General features: G+C 40.9%; 1 protein-coding gene across 1 annotated transcript in view; it reads left to right on the top strand.

Annotated features, from left to right (window-relative positions):
• pparab (peroxisome proliferator-activated receptor alpha b) overlaps positions 1-18,227 on the top strand; it is a 33,211-nt gene that overhangs the window by 9,240 nt on the left and 5,744 nt on the right. Inside the window, exons 2-5 of the mRNA XM_067590345.1 lie at positions 4,754-5,002; positions 7,539-7,702; positions 10,460-10,598; positions 15,701-15,900. Of these exons, the coding sequence (XP_067446446.1) occupies positions 4,795-5,002; positions 7,539-7,702; positions 10,460-10,598; positions 15,701-15,900 (711 nt within the window). The 5' untranslated portion in view covers positions 4,754-4,794. The remainder of the gene's footprint in view (positions 1-4,753; positions 5,003-7,538; positions 7,703-10,459; positions 10,599-15,700; positions 15,901-18,227) is intronic.

Raw genomic sequence — 18,227 nt, 5'->3', positions numbered from 1 at the left:
TCATATGGCTCATCTGTCACAAACTACAGCTAAAGTCCAATGTCAGTCACTTCCCCGGCCTGTACTTTGGTCAGTCTCCATAATGATAAGAGGGCACCGGCCAGCATATCAGCTCTGAGTGATAAGGGTTCACTTGAGTGTTTACTCTGCGGGCACGGTCTGAGTTGACCTCATAGAACTCTTCAAACAAATGGTCACGCAGAGCTGGCGGGACAGCCCCATCAGCCCATATTCCTGCTCTAAGACCACTGTTATGCCCCCTGGGGCCCTTCGTCTTACAGGCCTGACAGCACTCAGACCACAGGATGGGTGGATTAAACATTAACCTGTGGTTTGGTCAGTTTGACACACACACGTACACAAACACACACTGAATGATCATAGAGAATCTTGGAAAGAGCTGGAAGTCATGTTGTCAGAGGCAAAAGTCGCATGAAGATTTTCAAGTTTGTGAATGAAGAAGGTAGGGTGATAGAGTTTTGTTTGCTTTAGTTAATTTTGGTGTATAAACTGTACCTAACAGTCTTTGACGAAACACATTTTATAGATTGGTGACAATTCTGAATTTATTTGAACACAGTAGACAAATAGTACATGAGCTATTTATCAGGGGTTTTTTTCTGTTTTCCTTGCCAAGGTATGTACTCCTGTACTTGCACTGCAGTGTTTTCAGTAATGTTTTTTTTCACACCTTGGTGAAACAAGCTCGTACACACCTCTTTTGTCTTGGTCTGATGCCAGCTTTATCTTTATACTGTGTATTTGTCATCAAACTCTTTGGCGTTTATTGTCCTCGTCCTTGAAGGATTTGGAAAGCGTATATCTACTGGACGCCCCAGAGACAATACTTATGGAGGCTGTGTGATTATACCCTCTCAGCAATCAACTGTGGCCAGATACCCATCATTGTGGATGTAGAGATGTCACAGGAGCAGATAGGATGATCCCTTTGAGTGATGAATATCACCGCTGAGACGTTAAAAGAGTATCAGCTCAACAGTGCGGGTGATTTTTAGATCATTTTCTCTAAGATTGAAGATAGCGGTGTAAACTGACTTCATGCTGTTCTATGTCCTCTCCTGTGGGGAGAGTAGGGGGCTGTCTACATCCCTGGGTCATGTTCAGAGTTTATGTGCCTCAGCCAGAGCTTACTAGCTGCTTCGTGGCCTGTCTGTCTAATGTAGGTCTTGACTGCGATTGATGTGCGTAACGTGGGGAGGGGCTGAGTGACCATGTTAAGCAACTGTGCAGAAATCCATCGGACGATATGGATTATTTATGCTCCACTGGTGCATCCGGCCCTATGATCACTGGTACAGACTTCCTAATACACATTTAACCTATTTTTGCAGCAAACCATAATGGGATTTATTGATTTCAATGAGAGATTGAATTCCAGTGGTAGTAGGTTGTAGTTGTCTTCATATGCCTGCTGCCCGCCTTTCACTGTTGGTTTCGATGTGTGATCTGTGTGTCGGCATTGCCATGGCATCGCCATGGCGACCCCAGTGGCTCTTGGTCAGCGGCCTTTGTCAATGTAACCCCCCATCTCCCCTTTTAGACCCTAACCCAAACCCTAACACACACACAAACACATATGACCTTGCTCATCTTCCACTCAGTGTGTGCAGTGCCCTCAGCAGGCTTGGTTGAGTGAGCATAAGAGAGGTCTTGACCTATGGGACAAAGGCTTGCTGTTACCGTAGGAACGGCTGTTTTCTTTCTCTCTGCTTCGAGCACATTGCTGATAAAGACCTTGTAATGTAGCTTTACTGACATTCCTCTCCACCCCCCATGTCTCTCTCTCTCTGTATGTCTCTGTCTCAATCTCCTAGACCTCTGTAGTCTGCAGCTAAGCGGCTCTGTGTTTACATTCTCAAGTTGTATGTTGGTGACAACATGAGGTTAGCTCGGTCCATCAGTTCATAGCTGCTGGAAGGGGGTCATGAGTTCAGAAAAGGACTTGTGTTGCATATGTTATTTAAACAGAATGTCATGCATGCTCTAGGTGTCTGTTGACACAAAACCGCGACGTCTACTCAACCTTACACTGATCTATATCTGCACTGTGTCAGCAAATATATATATGCACTCAAAAAGTCTCTAATTACTTCAGGAAAAAATAGTTCTTGAATGATTTGCAAGCACAAATTGATCTTATCTTAGCGCTAAATAACAACTCACCTCGATTAATGGAGTGTTATCTGAACAGACAGCATGGATGTTAGTCAAGCTGTAGCCAAGACGCTTCTTTTATTTTTCCCCTTGAAGCAGTATTATAATGAGACAGTGCTGAGTGAAGTGAGTGTATGAAACAGGATGTCCTCTAAAAGAAGACCTGAGGGTCTGGAGCTGGAGGCTGAATGCTAAAGAGGTTTGCTTTATTCTTGCAGAGCTAACACTGCCTCCATTCAGAATTACAAGTATATTGTAGAGTGAGTAGCTCACATATCAGGCTTCTTTCCATGTAGAGTATAGGAATCTCCTTTACTATGAGGTTTGGTTCAGTTCTTCAGGGCTGTGTTTCCTGATGATGTATTTAGTCATTTATTGTTTCTTTACTGATTAACCAAAACATTATGTAAGAACAGTCAGTTGACTGTTTCATTAAAATACTACTGCTGCTATATTTATTAATTGTTGTGTTGTCTTTCCCAATGGCTCCAACCTTGAAAAGTTTGTATTTAAATTCATGCATTTGCCAATATAACAATACATCGTTAATTTCCAATGGTTTTAATGGAGGATGTAGTGCTTTCCCATTCAAGTGAAGACTCATTATAACATCTTTGACCTCTATTCGCCAGAACATGCATACCATGTTACCATTAAAATAGCACTCCACCGATTTTACACTTGAGGATCAGTTTACTCATCAGCTTATGAAAATGGCTGTATAAAGTCTTCGTGTTATCAGGGTTATTTCGGCTTCAGCCCAGAGGCTTCAAAATTTTAACGGAAACTTGTCGTGTAAAGTTTGAAAGATGTGGGCATTTTCCATGAAAAATGCTATTAAGTTGCATTATGGGAAACGTGAGATCCAGAGTTTTTGGCATTTGACAAGGAACTAAAAGTCAGAATATCTCAGCTTCTGCTGCACAAATTTTTTTTTTCCTTGTTTTTGTTCAATCTGACCATGGGACACATACTCTAACTTGGTGGAAGTGCAGTACCATATCACCAGAATAGCCCTTTCAGTTCCCTCTTGAATATTTGGAAAAAGTTGAAGATTGCTGACACACTTGTTTTCAGTGCACGAGCAAATAAACTAATTGTTATTCGTTCCACCTCTGTTATGTGCCATAATGATAGCAGCAAAAAGAGTTATTGGTGTAAACGTACTCAGCAATTCGCTATGTAAATTTACTCAAAGTTTTATTTGAGAATCTGTGATTTATTAAGGAAAACTCAGTGGTCATCCATATCCACATCCATCCATATTATACCATTTTGTTGGACCTTGAGCTTGTTCTTGCTGTTAGAATATATTTATATATGTTTCAGACTTTGAGTTATATCATTCATCTGCTTTTTTTTCATGCCACCTGCTAATCTCCCACCAGCCCTGGAAGTGTGTCCCTGTTTGTCAGTGGTCCAGGTTTTTGCAGTTTTTTCCTCTACTAAAGGGTTAGAATGCCATAGACAGAGAGATTAGTTACTATTTTTGATTTGCCCTCTGCTTTCAAGCAAAGCTACATGAAAGTTCTCCATACTGTACTTTCAGTCGCTGCCTCAATGGGATGCCATTCATTTCTGTCATCAGATCTTTTAAATAGAATCTCAGGGAGTACTTAGGGCTGAAACTTTTTGAGTACGCCGTCACTCTCTCTTCTCAAATATCTTACAGTACATTACACAGTAAGGGGTAAGTTAAGGTTAAACTAAAGGCGGTCATGTGTAACAGTGTGGAATGACTGAGAACAACCAGCAGCTGCTATCTTATAGCCACCCTCACCCCACTTCAGCCCCCCTCCTACTGCGTTTGATGTTCTTAGCGGGGCCTGATGGAAAAGGCTTACTGAAGATTGACCCAGTTTACATGCGGATGTATGAAGTTTGAATATGTGATGTAAGGTCCATTCCTTCTGCCAGTCTTAAGCCACAAGGCAAGCCCACTTCTTAATCTTAGTGCACCTTCAAGTATAGCTCTGCAGCTCCTCCCAGTCCCCACTCTGCAATTCAGCAAAATCTCACCCAGCTACAAGCCTGTCTGTCATGTCTTTTCGGGGCCAAGCCCAGACCCAGCCTTCCCATTGTAGCGCAGCCTAAGCCAGCCCAGTGACCTACATTTATCCCTCCACCTCTCTTTGCCTCACTCTATCTGTCCTTCGGTCCTCTGTCTTTCTCTTTCTGCAGCACTATAAGGTTTGAGAGGATAAGGTTACTGTATTTGGATTGAATGGCTCAGGGTACTGGAGGGGCTTGTGTTGTGTCATAGGATATGTCCTTCATTCCTTCATTGCCTGCTGATCCACTATAGCAAAATGCGTCACCTGTTGGTGTGGAAGGCCACACATTGCATCAGCACTACTTAAAAGTCCTAAATGTAACCCATCCATGCCTGAGATAATTCAGTATAATTCTGTGTTGTTGATGTTGATAATGATGTAATGCTGCAGTGCATTTCTGACAGAGGTGAAATCATTGTCTTGACTTTCTCTGTCTGTCTACCTCCCTTTGTTTCTATATCACCTCTTTGACCTCTTTGTCTATTTTTTTCCCCATCACCCTCCCCCTTTATCTCTGTCTCCAGTCTGATGATTGAGAGTGCCGACTGCCCGCTCTTCCACCACGATGGTCGACATGGAGAGCCACTACCACCCCCCTTCACCCCTGGAGGACTCTGTGCTGGGCAGCCCCCTGTGCACCGATGACGACTTCATTGGCGGCATGGAGGAGCTACAGGACATCTCCCAGTCCATGGACAGCAGCGCCCTCAGCTCACTTGATGTCCCAGAATACCAGTACTCCAGCAATGGCTCTGAAGGCTCCACTGTCCTAGGTGAAAAAGGTCTTACTGTCATTGAATTGAAAAATACTGTATATTTAGGTAAGACGTGGTGAGATAACAATGTGGAGTTTGCTCCCACACTGTCATTTCATAGTTTCAAAGTGTCCCCTGCAGCTCAGTATAATCTCCTTGCCATTGTTGATGTTTTTAGAGCAGGGGTCCCTAGGTTTAGCCCTTTAATCCCTAATTTGCTCCAACTGAATGTTCAGAGAGGACATACACACACTTCAGCTTATTTAACCTCTTGCCTTTACCTACAACAAGGCTACACTAAAAGCCTTTGACAGCCTATTTTTACTCCGAATGTCTGACTGACCCAATTTTTCTCACCTTTGGGCAGTAGTCCCTTGATCCTGATCAATATGTCCTTGTCTGTCTCAGACTCACTGAGTCTATTGATGCTTTTTCCTGCCCATTTTCTGCCAATTTCCTTCTATGTTTCCTACTTATTTGTTTTTCCTTATATACTTCTCATTCTCTGTACTCCCTCCTTCTAGCAATCTGTCTTCCTCTAGCCCTTCTCCTCGCCCCATAGCCAATGAGGAATTCACACATTCCTCAGCCACCACGCACCACCTCTCAGGAAACATCCACTTTGCTTCCGTGTTTCCTCCTGAATAGAAGTCCTGTGGACATCTAGGAGATTTATGCTACTACCAAATTATGCAACAAGCGAAGAGGCTGTGAATGGTCTAGGAAGATAAACATTTGTTGGAAGAATAGAAGGTATGAGTGAGGGAGAAGAGAGGAAAAGAGAGGGAACTGGTCGGAGAAGGCATCACGGAAACATTTGATGATGTGATGATGTCATGGAAAAGTCAGTGAGAGGGTGTTTAGGATTTATTGGTGTTTAGGAGTGCTAACGGTGAGAGACGAGAGCAGAAGAAACACTGACATGCTTTTCTTGTCCACACTCAGTCAAAACATGTGCATTTGCACCAGGCCCGCTGCCAAATGCTGTTTATCCCCATTCTGGCGTCTCTCTCCCAATTCATGTGGCTTGACTTAGTGCCACTGTTTTGTACCATTTCGTCTTTGCTATTTGTGTACTGAGCAAGTTCTACCAACCATGTTCCCTTCACAAGGTGGAAATAGGAAACTTTTGGCGACCCATGGCAAACCCCATGACTTGTCATCCATGAGGAATAACAGTAATACTACTCCAACGCTGTTATGCTTGTCACAGGCAACATGCCACAAACGGCATACTATTATCTCTGAATGAATAGGTGCTGTGATGGAACAGACTGTCTTTGTCGGCCCAAAGAGGTCAAACTGTATTTAAATTCCACCAGTTGTTTGCTAGAGGACTATGGCAAAATACAATAGGGCCATCATGTGTTCACCTTTCCAAAGTTATTAATTTGTGCACCGTGCATAAATTACAGAAAGGAAAAAAACATAAGATTGGTCATGTTTACTGAGCTTCACCAGAAATAGAAAGAGTTCAAGAGGACAGTATGCTTCAAGTGAAGGGCTTGTTGGATCGAACAGCATCTGAATCTCCCTCCTCCCTCACCAATTTTAGTAACTTTTCTAGTCCAACGAAATGTGTCAGCAAATCACAGTCTCTATTTTCATTCCTTACACAACCTCCTCTGTCTGTTTTTGCACACAAACAAGTGCAACACCATGAAAACCTTTGAGGAGAGATTCAAAAGCATGCAACATTATCCCCATTTAGACAATTATCACGTCTCGCCCTTCTTTATGATGGCAGGCTTTTGGCCGCGCTGTCAAAATGTTTGCCTTGAGACATAGTTGGATGACATGCTGCACCAACTAGTTTGTTTCAAGCATATCCTGAGATTAGTAAAGAGGAGGTAATGCAGATTCCAGTTATGCTCCATTTCCTGTTTAGAACCTGCACTTGAATCAAAATACTCAGTAGACATATATTATTACATTTCAGAATGTTAAAATACTCAGTAGACATATGTTATTACATTTCAAAATGTTAAAGTTGTGAGAAATAGTGCTTCATAGAGAGCACTGTTACAATTTGGTATTTCCAGCTATTTCCCATACACAATAGAAAATAGACAGTTATCTCATGAATGTACACATTATCTAAACAATAATGATTAGGACTGCAGCAGCAATGGAAACGTTAGACACAGACATCTTCATTGAAGTGTGTTTGTGCCCACTTTCAAATCAGATGTGGTCGTCATACCAAGAGTAAGGGGCCAATGAGGGCCATTGTCCCATCTGATTGAATGCTCAGTCCAGGGTGGCAATATTGTGAAGGTCAGAGAGGCTGGACCTACAGTCTATGGACTGGACTGGTTGGGAAAGTCTGGAATTGAGTCTTTTCTCAAAAAAAAAAGTGCTTTTCAGTCAGGTGCTTTTTCACCACTGGAGGACCGCTTGTGCACAACAAAAGAAAATGTGGTTTGTTTGTGGATTTCTTTGTAAATTGGAAATTCTTAATAGGCTAATCAGTGTGCCTTTTAAGATGAATGCATTGGTCATGGGAATAGTGCAATGACATGTGTAAGCAGCTATATACTTGTGTTTTTTCTAGATGCCCTGACCCCAGCATCCAGCCCATCATCAGTTATTTACGGGGTGGCGGCAGGCCAGGAGGACTTCACATCTTCCAGCTCATCGCTCAATCTGGAGTGTCGAGTGTGTGCTGACCGTGCCTCGGGCTATCACTATGGAGTCCACGCCTGTGAGGGCTGCAAGGTGAGATGAAGACTGCACACATAAATGACACAGTCAAACAAGTGGTTCTCTCTTTTATGATACACTTTGGTGAAGGCTAGATAGAACATGTGGGTCTTACTAATGGACCTGCAGTTGTTCAAGGGCATTGTTGTGAAGATTGGACCTGTGGCTATTCTGTTATGGGGCTGCCAAGCCAACCTGTCACATATGCCTCTGACTCTATTTCATCTTCACACCCTACATTGTGTTTTACTTACTTACTAACTAGAATCATAAACAGACCACTAGATACACATTAACCTATTTCAAGACAATATACAATTTTTACAGTATATATATCCATATTTAGAAGTATAACACAGAAGAAAGTAGGCCATGCCAGGCCAGAAATCCAGAGGCAGTGTGTCTTGTGACTAAGGATAACTCTGAAAAGCATCAGAAATAACAGGCTCGGCTTTCACACGTGGTCGCACAATAATCTTTCAGTTAATTTTTTACCAGTCATGTTGAAAAACAACCCAAGGCAGTTTTTTAAGAGTCACCAAAGGACAAAGATTAGGTGTGTGTGCATGTGTTTGTGCGCCTTTGTGTTTATGTGTTAATATTGTGTTTTGTTTTTTTTAATCTTGGTCTTAAATATTCTTTAGTTTTCTTTTTTCGTTTCAATTAGTCGATGAAGGGAACAAAACTGAAGGAAAAGTTGCAGCTGACCCTTTTCTACACCTCCGCACTGTGAATCCACAGAGCTCAGCTAAATGTATCAGTCAAGATAGGAGTGGGTGTATGAATTTCAGGAAGTGATACATAAACTCAGTAATCATGTCAACATGCTGTTACATAAATTTCCACATTAGAGCAACAGGCCTCTTAGAATGTGTGTGCGTGTGTGTGCACTAGCAGAATGACTATGTCTCTCTTTACATGCAATAATGTATGTGTGTGATTGTGTGTCCATTCATAAATATGTAACTGTCCCAGCTGGACAGAGACCTTTGTCAATCCACGGGGCCGAGTGAAAGATATGTGACCTATCCAGGGTGAAGTAGTAGGGCTGTAAAACTGTAAAACCACAAGTTATCACAAAGGTCAAGGTAAATTTGTGTAACTTAAAGTCGACCTATAGGATGGAGCCATTTAAGGCGCATCTTTCAGAAGTGACCTATGAAGTGCAAAAGGGTAACGGTGAAGCCCTGCTGCAATGTGAGCAGGATCTATTGAAGCAGATTTCTTGATCAAATCCGTCATGATGCGCCAGCAAGTTATGTCCCGTTTGAAAGGATCCTCCAATTAGGAGAGATTTTAGGCATATTGCCTTTAATACAAATGCGAACATTAGAGAAGTGACTGAAAATGAGGGGCGAGAGAAATGGGGAAGGACATGCAGTACAGATCCACAGCTGGGAATGGAACCAGGGTAGTTGTGATCACAGCATGTGGTATGCATCCAGGCGACTATGTCGCCACTTTTGCCAGGATTTTGCCAATTCCCCTGATCTGTCCTTGCCAAACCTCAGTATCCCAGTGTGTTGTAACAGAGTGTTCAGGTTGTTGTTTGCAACTCCTGAAGTTGAAAAATACCACATGGCCATGTCGTATTAACCAGGTATTTCTGTTAAAATATAGCCCTGATATCTTCACTATGCAAACTGAGATGTTATACCAAACAGTTAGAGTTAGACAAACAAATCCCTGCTCAGTTAAACACTCAAAAATCCAGTTAATCTACTTTAGATTCTTATTTTGATTAGAATTCTGATTAGTACATGGAAATGCCTGACATCACCTTTATCCAACAAAACCCTTCTCACTTCAAACAGCTGGGAAGATCACAGACAAACAAATAAACAAATCTGTAATGTGAAATAACCAAAATAGTTCAAACTGTGGCAAAAAAGTAGCACATTCACGTGTTGTAGGACCCCATCGCCAAAAGCTGGAAGCTGATCAAATTTTCTCCCTCCTATTTGGTTGCGAACAGTAACAGGAGCAGCCTGACCCCCGTGATGTCAATGCACTGATTTTTTTACGACAGAAGACACGCGCAGTGTCGACATGAAGCCCACATTTCTTTCATGTCACCCTTGTTTTATGTGTGCATACGTGTGTGTGTGTGTGCGCACGTGAGGTTGGGGGTTAGTGGGTGAGAGTTACTTAACTTATGCTCACATGGTCGTCCATGTAATCCTGTGTAAGCTCGTATCATATGAACATTTGTGAGTCTTTCATAATTGGTGTGGGTCGGGGTGTCTGTATGTGTTTTGGCACACTTGGTGACAGTTTTGGAAAAAAATTGCAATTTGCTATTAAGTATGGCTAAATGTGTTATTAAGCAACTCCCCAAGCTATTTTCCGCCCTCCAGCCAACTGCAAACACACCGCTCGGTCCAACTGTTGTTCGCCAAAGTTAAATGTTTCTTTTTGTCAAGGTTGTGTAAGCGGGGAGAAACTGGTGGCGAAACAATGTATCTGATACTGTCACACACCCTTCATATAGGAATACATAACTTATTTTCTAACAGCTTCTATTCTATTGATCAATAGTTATTTTTTATGCTAAAACTGGTTGCATGATTACGGAGACCCTATGTACACGATACCTTTCATGTTTTACTAGTTTGTGTTTTTTTTGTTCCTCACGTCCTGCCTGACTGACTGGTTTAGGTTGTCATCCTTACAAATGAAAATAACTGTCAAAACATTAGCAGTGATTACATTTTTTACAATGTTTGGGATTTGAACTTTTCTTTCTGTCTGTCTATCCGCTCCTTCCTTCAGGGTTTTTTTCGGAGGACAATCCGTCTGAAGCTGGAGTATGACAAGTGTGAGCGCCGCTGCAAGATCCAAAAGAAGAACCGCAACAAGTGCCAATACTGCCGCTTCCAGAAGTGCCTGTCAGTGGGCATGTCCCACAACGGTGAGTCCTACGAGGCAGGGCAAGTCTGAGCGGTGCTTCATGCTCAGCAGCAAACACACACATGGTTCTTGTTACTTATAAACACACACTACTTAACACATCACCACAATTGTGCAGATACTGAGAAAAAACTGAACAGGCATGTACATACATACGTAGCAGAAATAAGCAATCTGACACCACAGTTGAGTGTTACATTGCATGTTCAGGCAAGTCACTAATTGAAGACTAATCCGGGTTATTACGCAGCTATATGTCCCGCTAAAGACCACGGAGAGCTACAACTCGTGCATGTAGATGACATATTCTATCTGTGTCTGAGTGTGTTACAGCCTTTTGAGTGATGGAGTTATGTTGCATTGCAATGTTTGAACCCATTCAACCCTTTTGGTGCAAATATGTGAACTGGAAAACTGGAAATCACATGACTAAGTGAGTCTGTCCACCATTTGATTAATCTGTTCTGTCACTACAAACTCCGGTGCTTAATCACAAGCACCAAATGGGCCAGTCCTCCTGAATATGTGACCTCCAGAAAGCTATGTAGGCCACTAATAGCCAGCCTTTCTAACAATAGAATTAAAAACAATCGACAATGACTATAATAATTTTGTTAATGCTAAATAATCATGCATGATGCCTAATATTGTCATGTGATGCATGAACATAAGATTCACAACTTAAACCTTACAGTTCTGTGTAATTTGACACTGGAAGCAACCCTGCACTGTGTTTACAGCAATAATTTCTACTCCTTGTGGTTCTTCACAGTGGACATTTTTGTTTCTTTGTGGGGCAACAGTATATTTGATATGACAGACTATTAGGGCAACTGTCAGGGGGAACATTTTATTTATTTATTTGTTTGTGTGTGTATATATATATAGAGAGAGAGAGAGAGAGAGAGAGAGGAGAAAAAGTTGAGATATTACAGGTCATAATTTTGCGAGAGGAAACTAAATCATTATATTGTGTGAATAAAGTTCACAAAGTTCTCACAGATTTCCTCTTTACTTCTAATATGTCTTTTCTCTTTTAAAACTAAGGCTGCATTTTTGTACCTGTGTGACTTTTCCTCAAAATTCTAACTTTATTCCCATATCGTTTCTGACTTCTCAATTTTTTTTGAATATTTGCTTTCACTTGCATATGCCTGTACAGTCTGATCACAAGTGTCTTTGGGTTTCAGTCTTGACGGTCACAGAGAAAAAACTTGCACACGCAACAGCTGTTAACACCCTGTTGCTGTTAACACAACATTGTCTTTCCAGATATCCTCTTCAGTGTCACTTATCTTTGTTTGGAATACAGGAATATTGTTGTTTACACTGTGTAAACATACAACATGACATGCTGACCCTTAGACAAGGTCAATATCCTGATTGGAAAAAAAAAGCTCTGAAACAGATTTTGGAGATGACGTTTGTGTGTATGTGTGGGTGCGCAGGTGCTTGTTTTTCCCGGTCGGTCGGTGTGTTACTTGTAGAAGGATCAAAAAGGTCAATGCAATCGGTGGGTTTACATATAGACTCTGCACACTTTGCAGATATTCCACGTTGGTGGCAGTGAACTTGTGGATACAGAGCATGGACTGAGCGTCTTTATTGATAACTGGCTTTTTTTTTTTTAGTCCAATGGGTTTATTGACTTCAGAGGTTTCAATGCTTCCTTAAGGTGTGGCCCACATAGTGCCTAAAAGCGCAGCAGTAGTAGTATTTCTGTCAGCTGCACTTCCTCTTACGGTATATGTGTATTGAGTTTCATGGGCCTAAATGTAACCGTAGAGGGCAAGGAAGGAGATTTGAGATGCAAGTGCAACTTAATCTTTTGAGGTCTTGAGGTCTATCAGACTACAGGACTACAGCGCTGCTAATTTTGGAGTTTTGTCCCTCTGTTTGTATCGACCAGCAATTTGATTTAATAGCTAAATTTGACTGCATCAGATGATTCTTAACAAAACGGTTCAACAGTTAGGTTTAGATTTTTTTTTTTTTTTAAATATAAACAAACATTCAGACATCATCAGAAAGGGAAAGATTTAGAAAGTTTTGTTTTGTACATGTGAAATTGTCCCATAATGATTAAGTTTAAAAAATTATAATATTTGTGTTCAAATTTTAATATATTTTAAGTATAACAGGATGCTCTGTTTTATTTATATAACATAAAATCCTGAATATTGATAAGGGGCAATCATAACATAGATGCATAACTGATTCAGGTGCAGTATAACAAAATGTAAATTCATTGCTGTAAATTTTGAAGTCCTCAAAAGTGAAATTTAAAAAGGCATCGCCATGGCTAACGCCAATAAATGTTTTCTATTCCTTATGTTCTTGTCTGTGCATTTTGTTTATCATATATAATGTCAAAGACAATAATGAAAAATGCCCGTCACAATTTCCTAGAATCAAGATGATTTTCCATTACAATCATATAAATAGAGAAAACAGGGAAAACCAGCAAATCCTCACTTGAGAGTGGCTGAAAAATTGAAAAGTTTTCTGCCAATAAACGATTGACTGTTTCAGCACTTATATCAACCACACTACTCTCTTGCTGTCTCCAAAGCAGCAAAGTGCTTTTACTAGTTAATTGTTAGGAAGTTTCCTGAATGCAACATCTTGATATTACACAAAACCTCAGATTACATGCTCACTGATGCACTGCAATAAACTGAAAGTTGTTGCAGTTTGTGGGGAAATCCAGAGCACTGATACGTCTGACTGTAGGGAAGGAGATGCTAATTGGCTTGAATCTTCTTCCACAAATCAGCGGCTGAAACAGACGATTCAGCGGAATGATAGTCCGTCCCCCCCTCCCACCTAGAGCCCCCCCACCCTCCCTGCTCGAATCACAGACTCATGCCCTCACACTGGCTCTTAGGAAATGGACTTATGCTTAGCTTAACATCACTCACTTCCTCTCATCTTAATTAGACTTGGCTCCTGCCCAGGCGCCTGCTGTGGAGCTTTACCAGCTTCAGATGATCCATCCACTTTGTGAGCAGTAATCTAATGGGCCCTCATGCTGTCTGCTAGCTCGGTATCTCATCCCTGCTCAGCCCTGCTCAGTACGCCTGGATTTGTTTCAGCAGTGGGTGGCTCTTTGGAAAACAGGGAAATCAGATCTCCTCTTTATGCTTTAATAGTCTCTCATAAATGCAGGCGGCTGGTGCAGTTGGATGTCGGGTTCTCAGAGGAGTGTGTTTGTGTGTGTGTGTGTTTGTCTGCGCCAGCCTGTGCCCATTTAAATTGGTGAGGAGAGGTTAAAAGCAGTTCACCTCTAATCTCATTAGTCAAATGGGATCAGGCCGTCTGAGAGATTCCAGTATCCTCTCGTACAAAAACAACTCTTGTATAGTGTTCAAGCACACTCCACACAAGTGATGCCACCTTGCAGCGCACCCTGTAGTGTGTAGAATGTCGTGTCCATTCATAATTTCCTCGAGCTGTAACGCATGAAAATGAAACTTCTTTTAGCTTTTTTGTTAAATAAATATTGATTCTGTTATCGTTATCCTTCTGCCCATGCTAATATTCTTCTTTCATTTGTGCTTTATGGGAAAAAAAAGCATCAAGATAAACTGTATGTCTCTTGTTCTTGTGTCACTGTTCCTCGTTGATTCAGTTTGTCTGTGTTTGCATGTTATCATGACTTTACTGATTCACCTGCAGTTTGGACTCCTGTGTCTTTGAAACTCTGCTGGTTGTTTCATGTTGCTTACCCAGGTGCCCACTTCCAAATGCTTCTAATTGACATTCATGGTATCAGAATCATATGACCTGCCTTTGAAGTAGGGTTTGTAGATGTGATTGAGCATAATATTGGTTAGTAACTGAGATTGTGGCACTAGCATGCATAGTTTTGATGTGTTGAATATGAGATTTGATCTGAGATTGTTTTACATTTTTAGAAAGAAAGATTTCATTTGTTTGATGGTCGTTGAGTTTGCACCTTTTGTGCGTCCTAAACTTCAGTGCATGTTTGTGGATGTTAATTATTAATAAATATTACTCGATTTTATTTTGCCTCACATGATTTTGTGTTTCATTTTGCTGGATGATTCCATGTGAATTCTGCTCATAGGATTTCTCTTGTCCCATCCAGTCCAACTGTGATGATTGAGTGGACCCAATACTTCGGACTAAGTGTCATTTATCAGGTTTCCCAATAGTTCCAGCTGAAGCTGATGAAATTATTCTTTCAGGGACCAGAATACTTCACCAATATACATTTTTCGTGACTCACAGTGAAATATTTTAACCCAGATTTGATCTAAATTTGGATTTCGAGTGTTTCTTTAATGCACGGAGGACTCTTTGAGCTTATTTTCATAGCCAGGGTGAAACTGCTTGCATCTGTAAAACTAGTGTAGACGTAGGTGATGCTTTTGTCTTTGAAAGTACCTTCTATGGTAAACTCGTCTATGTTTTCGTGACCTCTTGGCCTCTTTTTTTGGAAACTGCATCTCTTTTGGAAGACTATTTGGCTTAGATTTATAGTGACTGTCCAGTTCTGGCACTATGCTTTTTGCAGATCTAGTTTCTTCTGAAGTCTTTTTTTTTATAAAACACAGAAGGACTCGATTATTATAAAGCCTGGATTTAGTGGAGCTGTTTTTGAACATTTAATTCCTAATACTGTCTGTCTAATAGCTGTGCAAGCTTTGTTTGGATACAATTGGATACATATTTTTGGAATCATTTAATGTTTTATTTCTCTGCTGATATGTTGTTTTGAATTTATTTTACTTAGCGGAGTGTCTTTGTATAGATTTTGAAAATTATTCCTCCAGATGTCAGCATCTTGAATAATTGATTCATATGGTTTTGTGGAGCTCAAGCTATTTGACATTTTCCAAAACTGATTTAGATAAAAAGAATTTTATGTGCCCATCTTGTTCTCATACTTTCTCTGTGCTCTATTGTGTTCACTGTCGCTGTTTATAATAATAATATTAAATCTAATACAGGCACTGGATTTATTGCTTTTACTATAATATCTTGTGTACTGTAAGTTTCATCTGTGATTTGACAGATTTACACTGGCACAAATTGTGTTATCTTAATCTGACTCTCTGTCTGTGGTTCTGTTTGCAGCCATCCGTTTTGGTCGGATGCCCCAGTCGGAGAAGCTGAAGCTGAAGGCGGAGATGGTGACAGGGGACAGGGAGGTGGAAGACCCCCAGATAGCTGACCAGAAGACGCTGGCCAGGCAGATTTATGAGGCCTACCTCAAGAACTTCAACATGAACAAGTCTAAGGCTCGAACCATTCTTACCGGGAAGACCAGCACCCCTGTACGTTGATTAAGAGTAGTGGGTTGGTGAGTGAAAGGTGTTGCGTATGTGTTGATTGTGTGTTCATGGCTCTTTCCTCACGGGTCAAGTTATGTTGCAACTTTTAATTTATTTCTTCCCCATCTGAGTGATTTTAATCTTGTCCTTAGTCCATTCAAAATTTGCAATCAAATTTATGTCTCAATATGACCTGGCAACCAGTACCTCAGAGATTATGTGCAGCCAGCCAATGACAGAAATAACTTTCTCAATCAGTAGTGCAAGCCAACACACAAGCTGGACAAGGAAATGTCTGTTTGCACGGAAACAGTATAAAGAGCCAGTGTATGAGCCCATCACTTCTCCCTCCACAGTCTGTTTCACTCCATTCCTACGCTATTTTCATCACCCGTCCCCAAAAACATCCCGCACCCTCGTTTCTTCTGCAATCTTTTCTCATTGGAAAAGAGGGGTTGACAAGGATGGGGTCAGGGACTGCTGCCCAGAATTGTTGTGAATACCCTGGATGGATGTGTGTAGGTGTGAAAAAGGTCAAGAGGAACAGGTCAGACAAAGTGCGCATCCCATGTTCAAACACAGACTCTCTCCCCACTGATTCAAGAGATCAAAGCTTCCAAATGGATAAGCGTCCATTTAGAGTCCAGAGTTAATCTCTGTGGTCTGCAGCCGTTGGAAAGCCAGTCAGTTGAAAATGCACACGTTGTTTGATCCACCTTTTGATTTTAGAGTTCATTCATGGTGTCACTGTACTTTTATACAGCAGGAAACTTCCCATGAAAGTCATATTTTGCCATTTGCCAGGGATCAGTGTGCACATGCTGACATGTTGTATTGCTTTAATAGTGAGACTGTATAGCATCAGAGGAAAATACAACCTTCTCATTTTGTTGCATCTCACATTATTTGAAGACCTATTGATTTGGGAGATATAATGTTTTGAAATCCCGAAGATACTGTTGAAAGAGGACAGCTGATATAGAAACGGTTAATATGAAATGACTCTTAATGACTCTTAAGAAAAAGTACATCCTCCATCATCAACTCACTTGGCACCAGTTAATACCTGTAAGTGAGCCAGAAGACTTCTGTCAGGTGTGACTCATCAGTGTAATCATCTGGGAGGAACACTGAGCAATAACTGTCTCACTGTTGGCTCTAATCTCTGTGCAGCTAATATCAATTTTATTGTTTGGCTTAACTGGTTTATGAATCACCACCAGCAGTATGTACAGACTTGACTCGATGTGCAAAAACAAAGCAGCTAAAGAAATGTCAAGCTTCTTCTCTTGCTGCTGCACAGGTCTACAGGGTAAACTTGATAGTTTAATGAGGAAAGGAAAAAAAATATCATTAACAAGTTGCAATCCTGTTATTTGTCGAGCAATTGGTTAAATGTTTAGTCTGTAAACCGTTGGAAAATAGTTAAGTATGCCCAACTTTGACTGACTATTAATAGTGCTATGGAGCAATGTTTTTACAAGTGGGTGCCCGATTTGTTTGTATCATGCACATGAACCCATGCCAGCAGCTACACACATTCCTGCAGACAGTTTCTCACTATTCGACTGCAAGCTAGCAAACACGCATGTAAACAATGTATGGTCTAAACATTGAAAAAAATCAGTTTTGCAAATGTTTTATGAGAATGGAGATACAGTACATTTAACATGTTTGTTAGGCCTCGAGGATACACACAATGCATGTGAATGCAAACATGTTTTCAAGAGAACTCCTCAAGTTAGCTTTAATTAAAGTTCACGTCTTCAGATTGCTAATTTTGTCCAGCAGTCCAAAATGTATTCAATTTAAATCAGAGAAAAGCAGCAAATTCTCATATTTGAGTAGCTAAAACCAGTAAATATTTGGCATTTTTGTTTTATAAGAAGAAATTGTGAATTTGTACAGATGAAGTCAGGTCTCTCCCAACTGATCTGTCTATTGACTTATATGAGAAAGGTTCAGTATAACAAATCTGAGCACACTAAGGATATTCATTGTTGCTTTTTTTTTAGCTATCTGTAACTGTAATGCTGTAATCTTTTGGAGACAGTGCAGAGCTTCTGCAGAACACACAATATCAGATGTGTTGCAGCAGACAGTCAGTTACAGTGTAGCGCTATCAGTGTAGCACCAATGACTCTGCTTTTAGTAGAAACTGTGTTCATATTTCCTGTGAAAAAAATGTTCAGCCTACAAACCCTCTTCAGATCCCTGAGGGTATAGCTGCAGAGTCAAGGAGAGTAATTATTCTGTCATGGAAATCTTAAGTGTCAACCAGGGCTGTGGGCTTTAGTCCCTTTCTTTCCCTTTCCACTGAAGTACCAAGG

The sequence above is a fragment of the Thunnus thynnus genome, chromosome 5, assembly GCF_963924715.1.
Source record: "Thunnus thynnus chromosome 5, fThuThy2.1, whole genome shotgun sequence".
NCBI lineage: Eukaryota > Metazoa > Chordata > Actinopteri > Scombriformes > Scombridae > Thunnus > Thunnus thynnus.
This window is presented reverse-complemented; position numbering and strand designations above follow the sequence as displayed.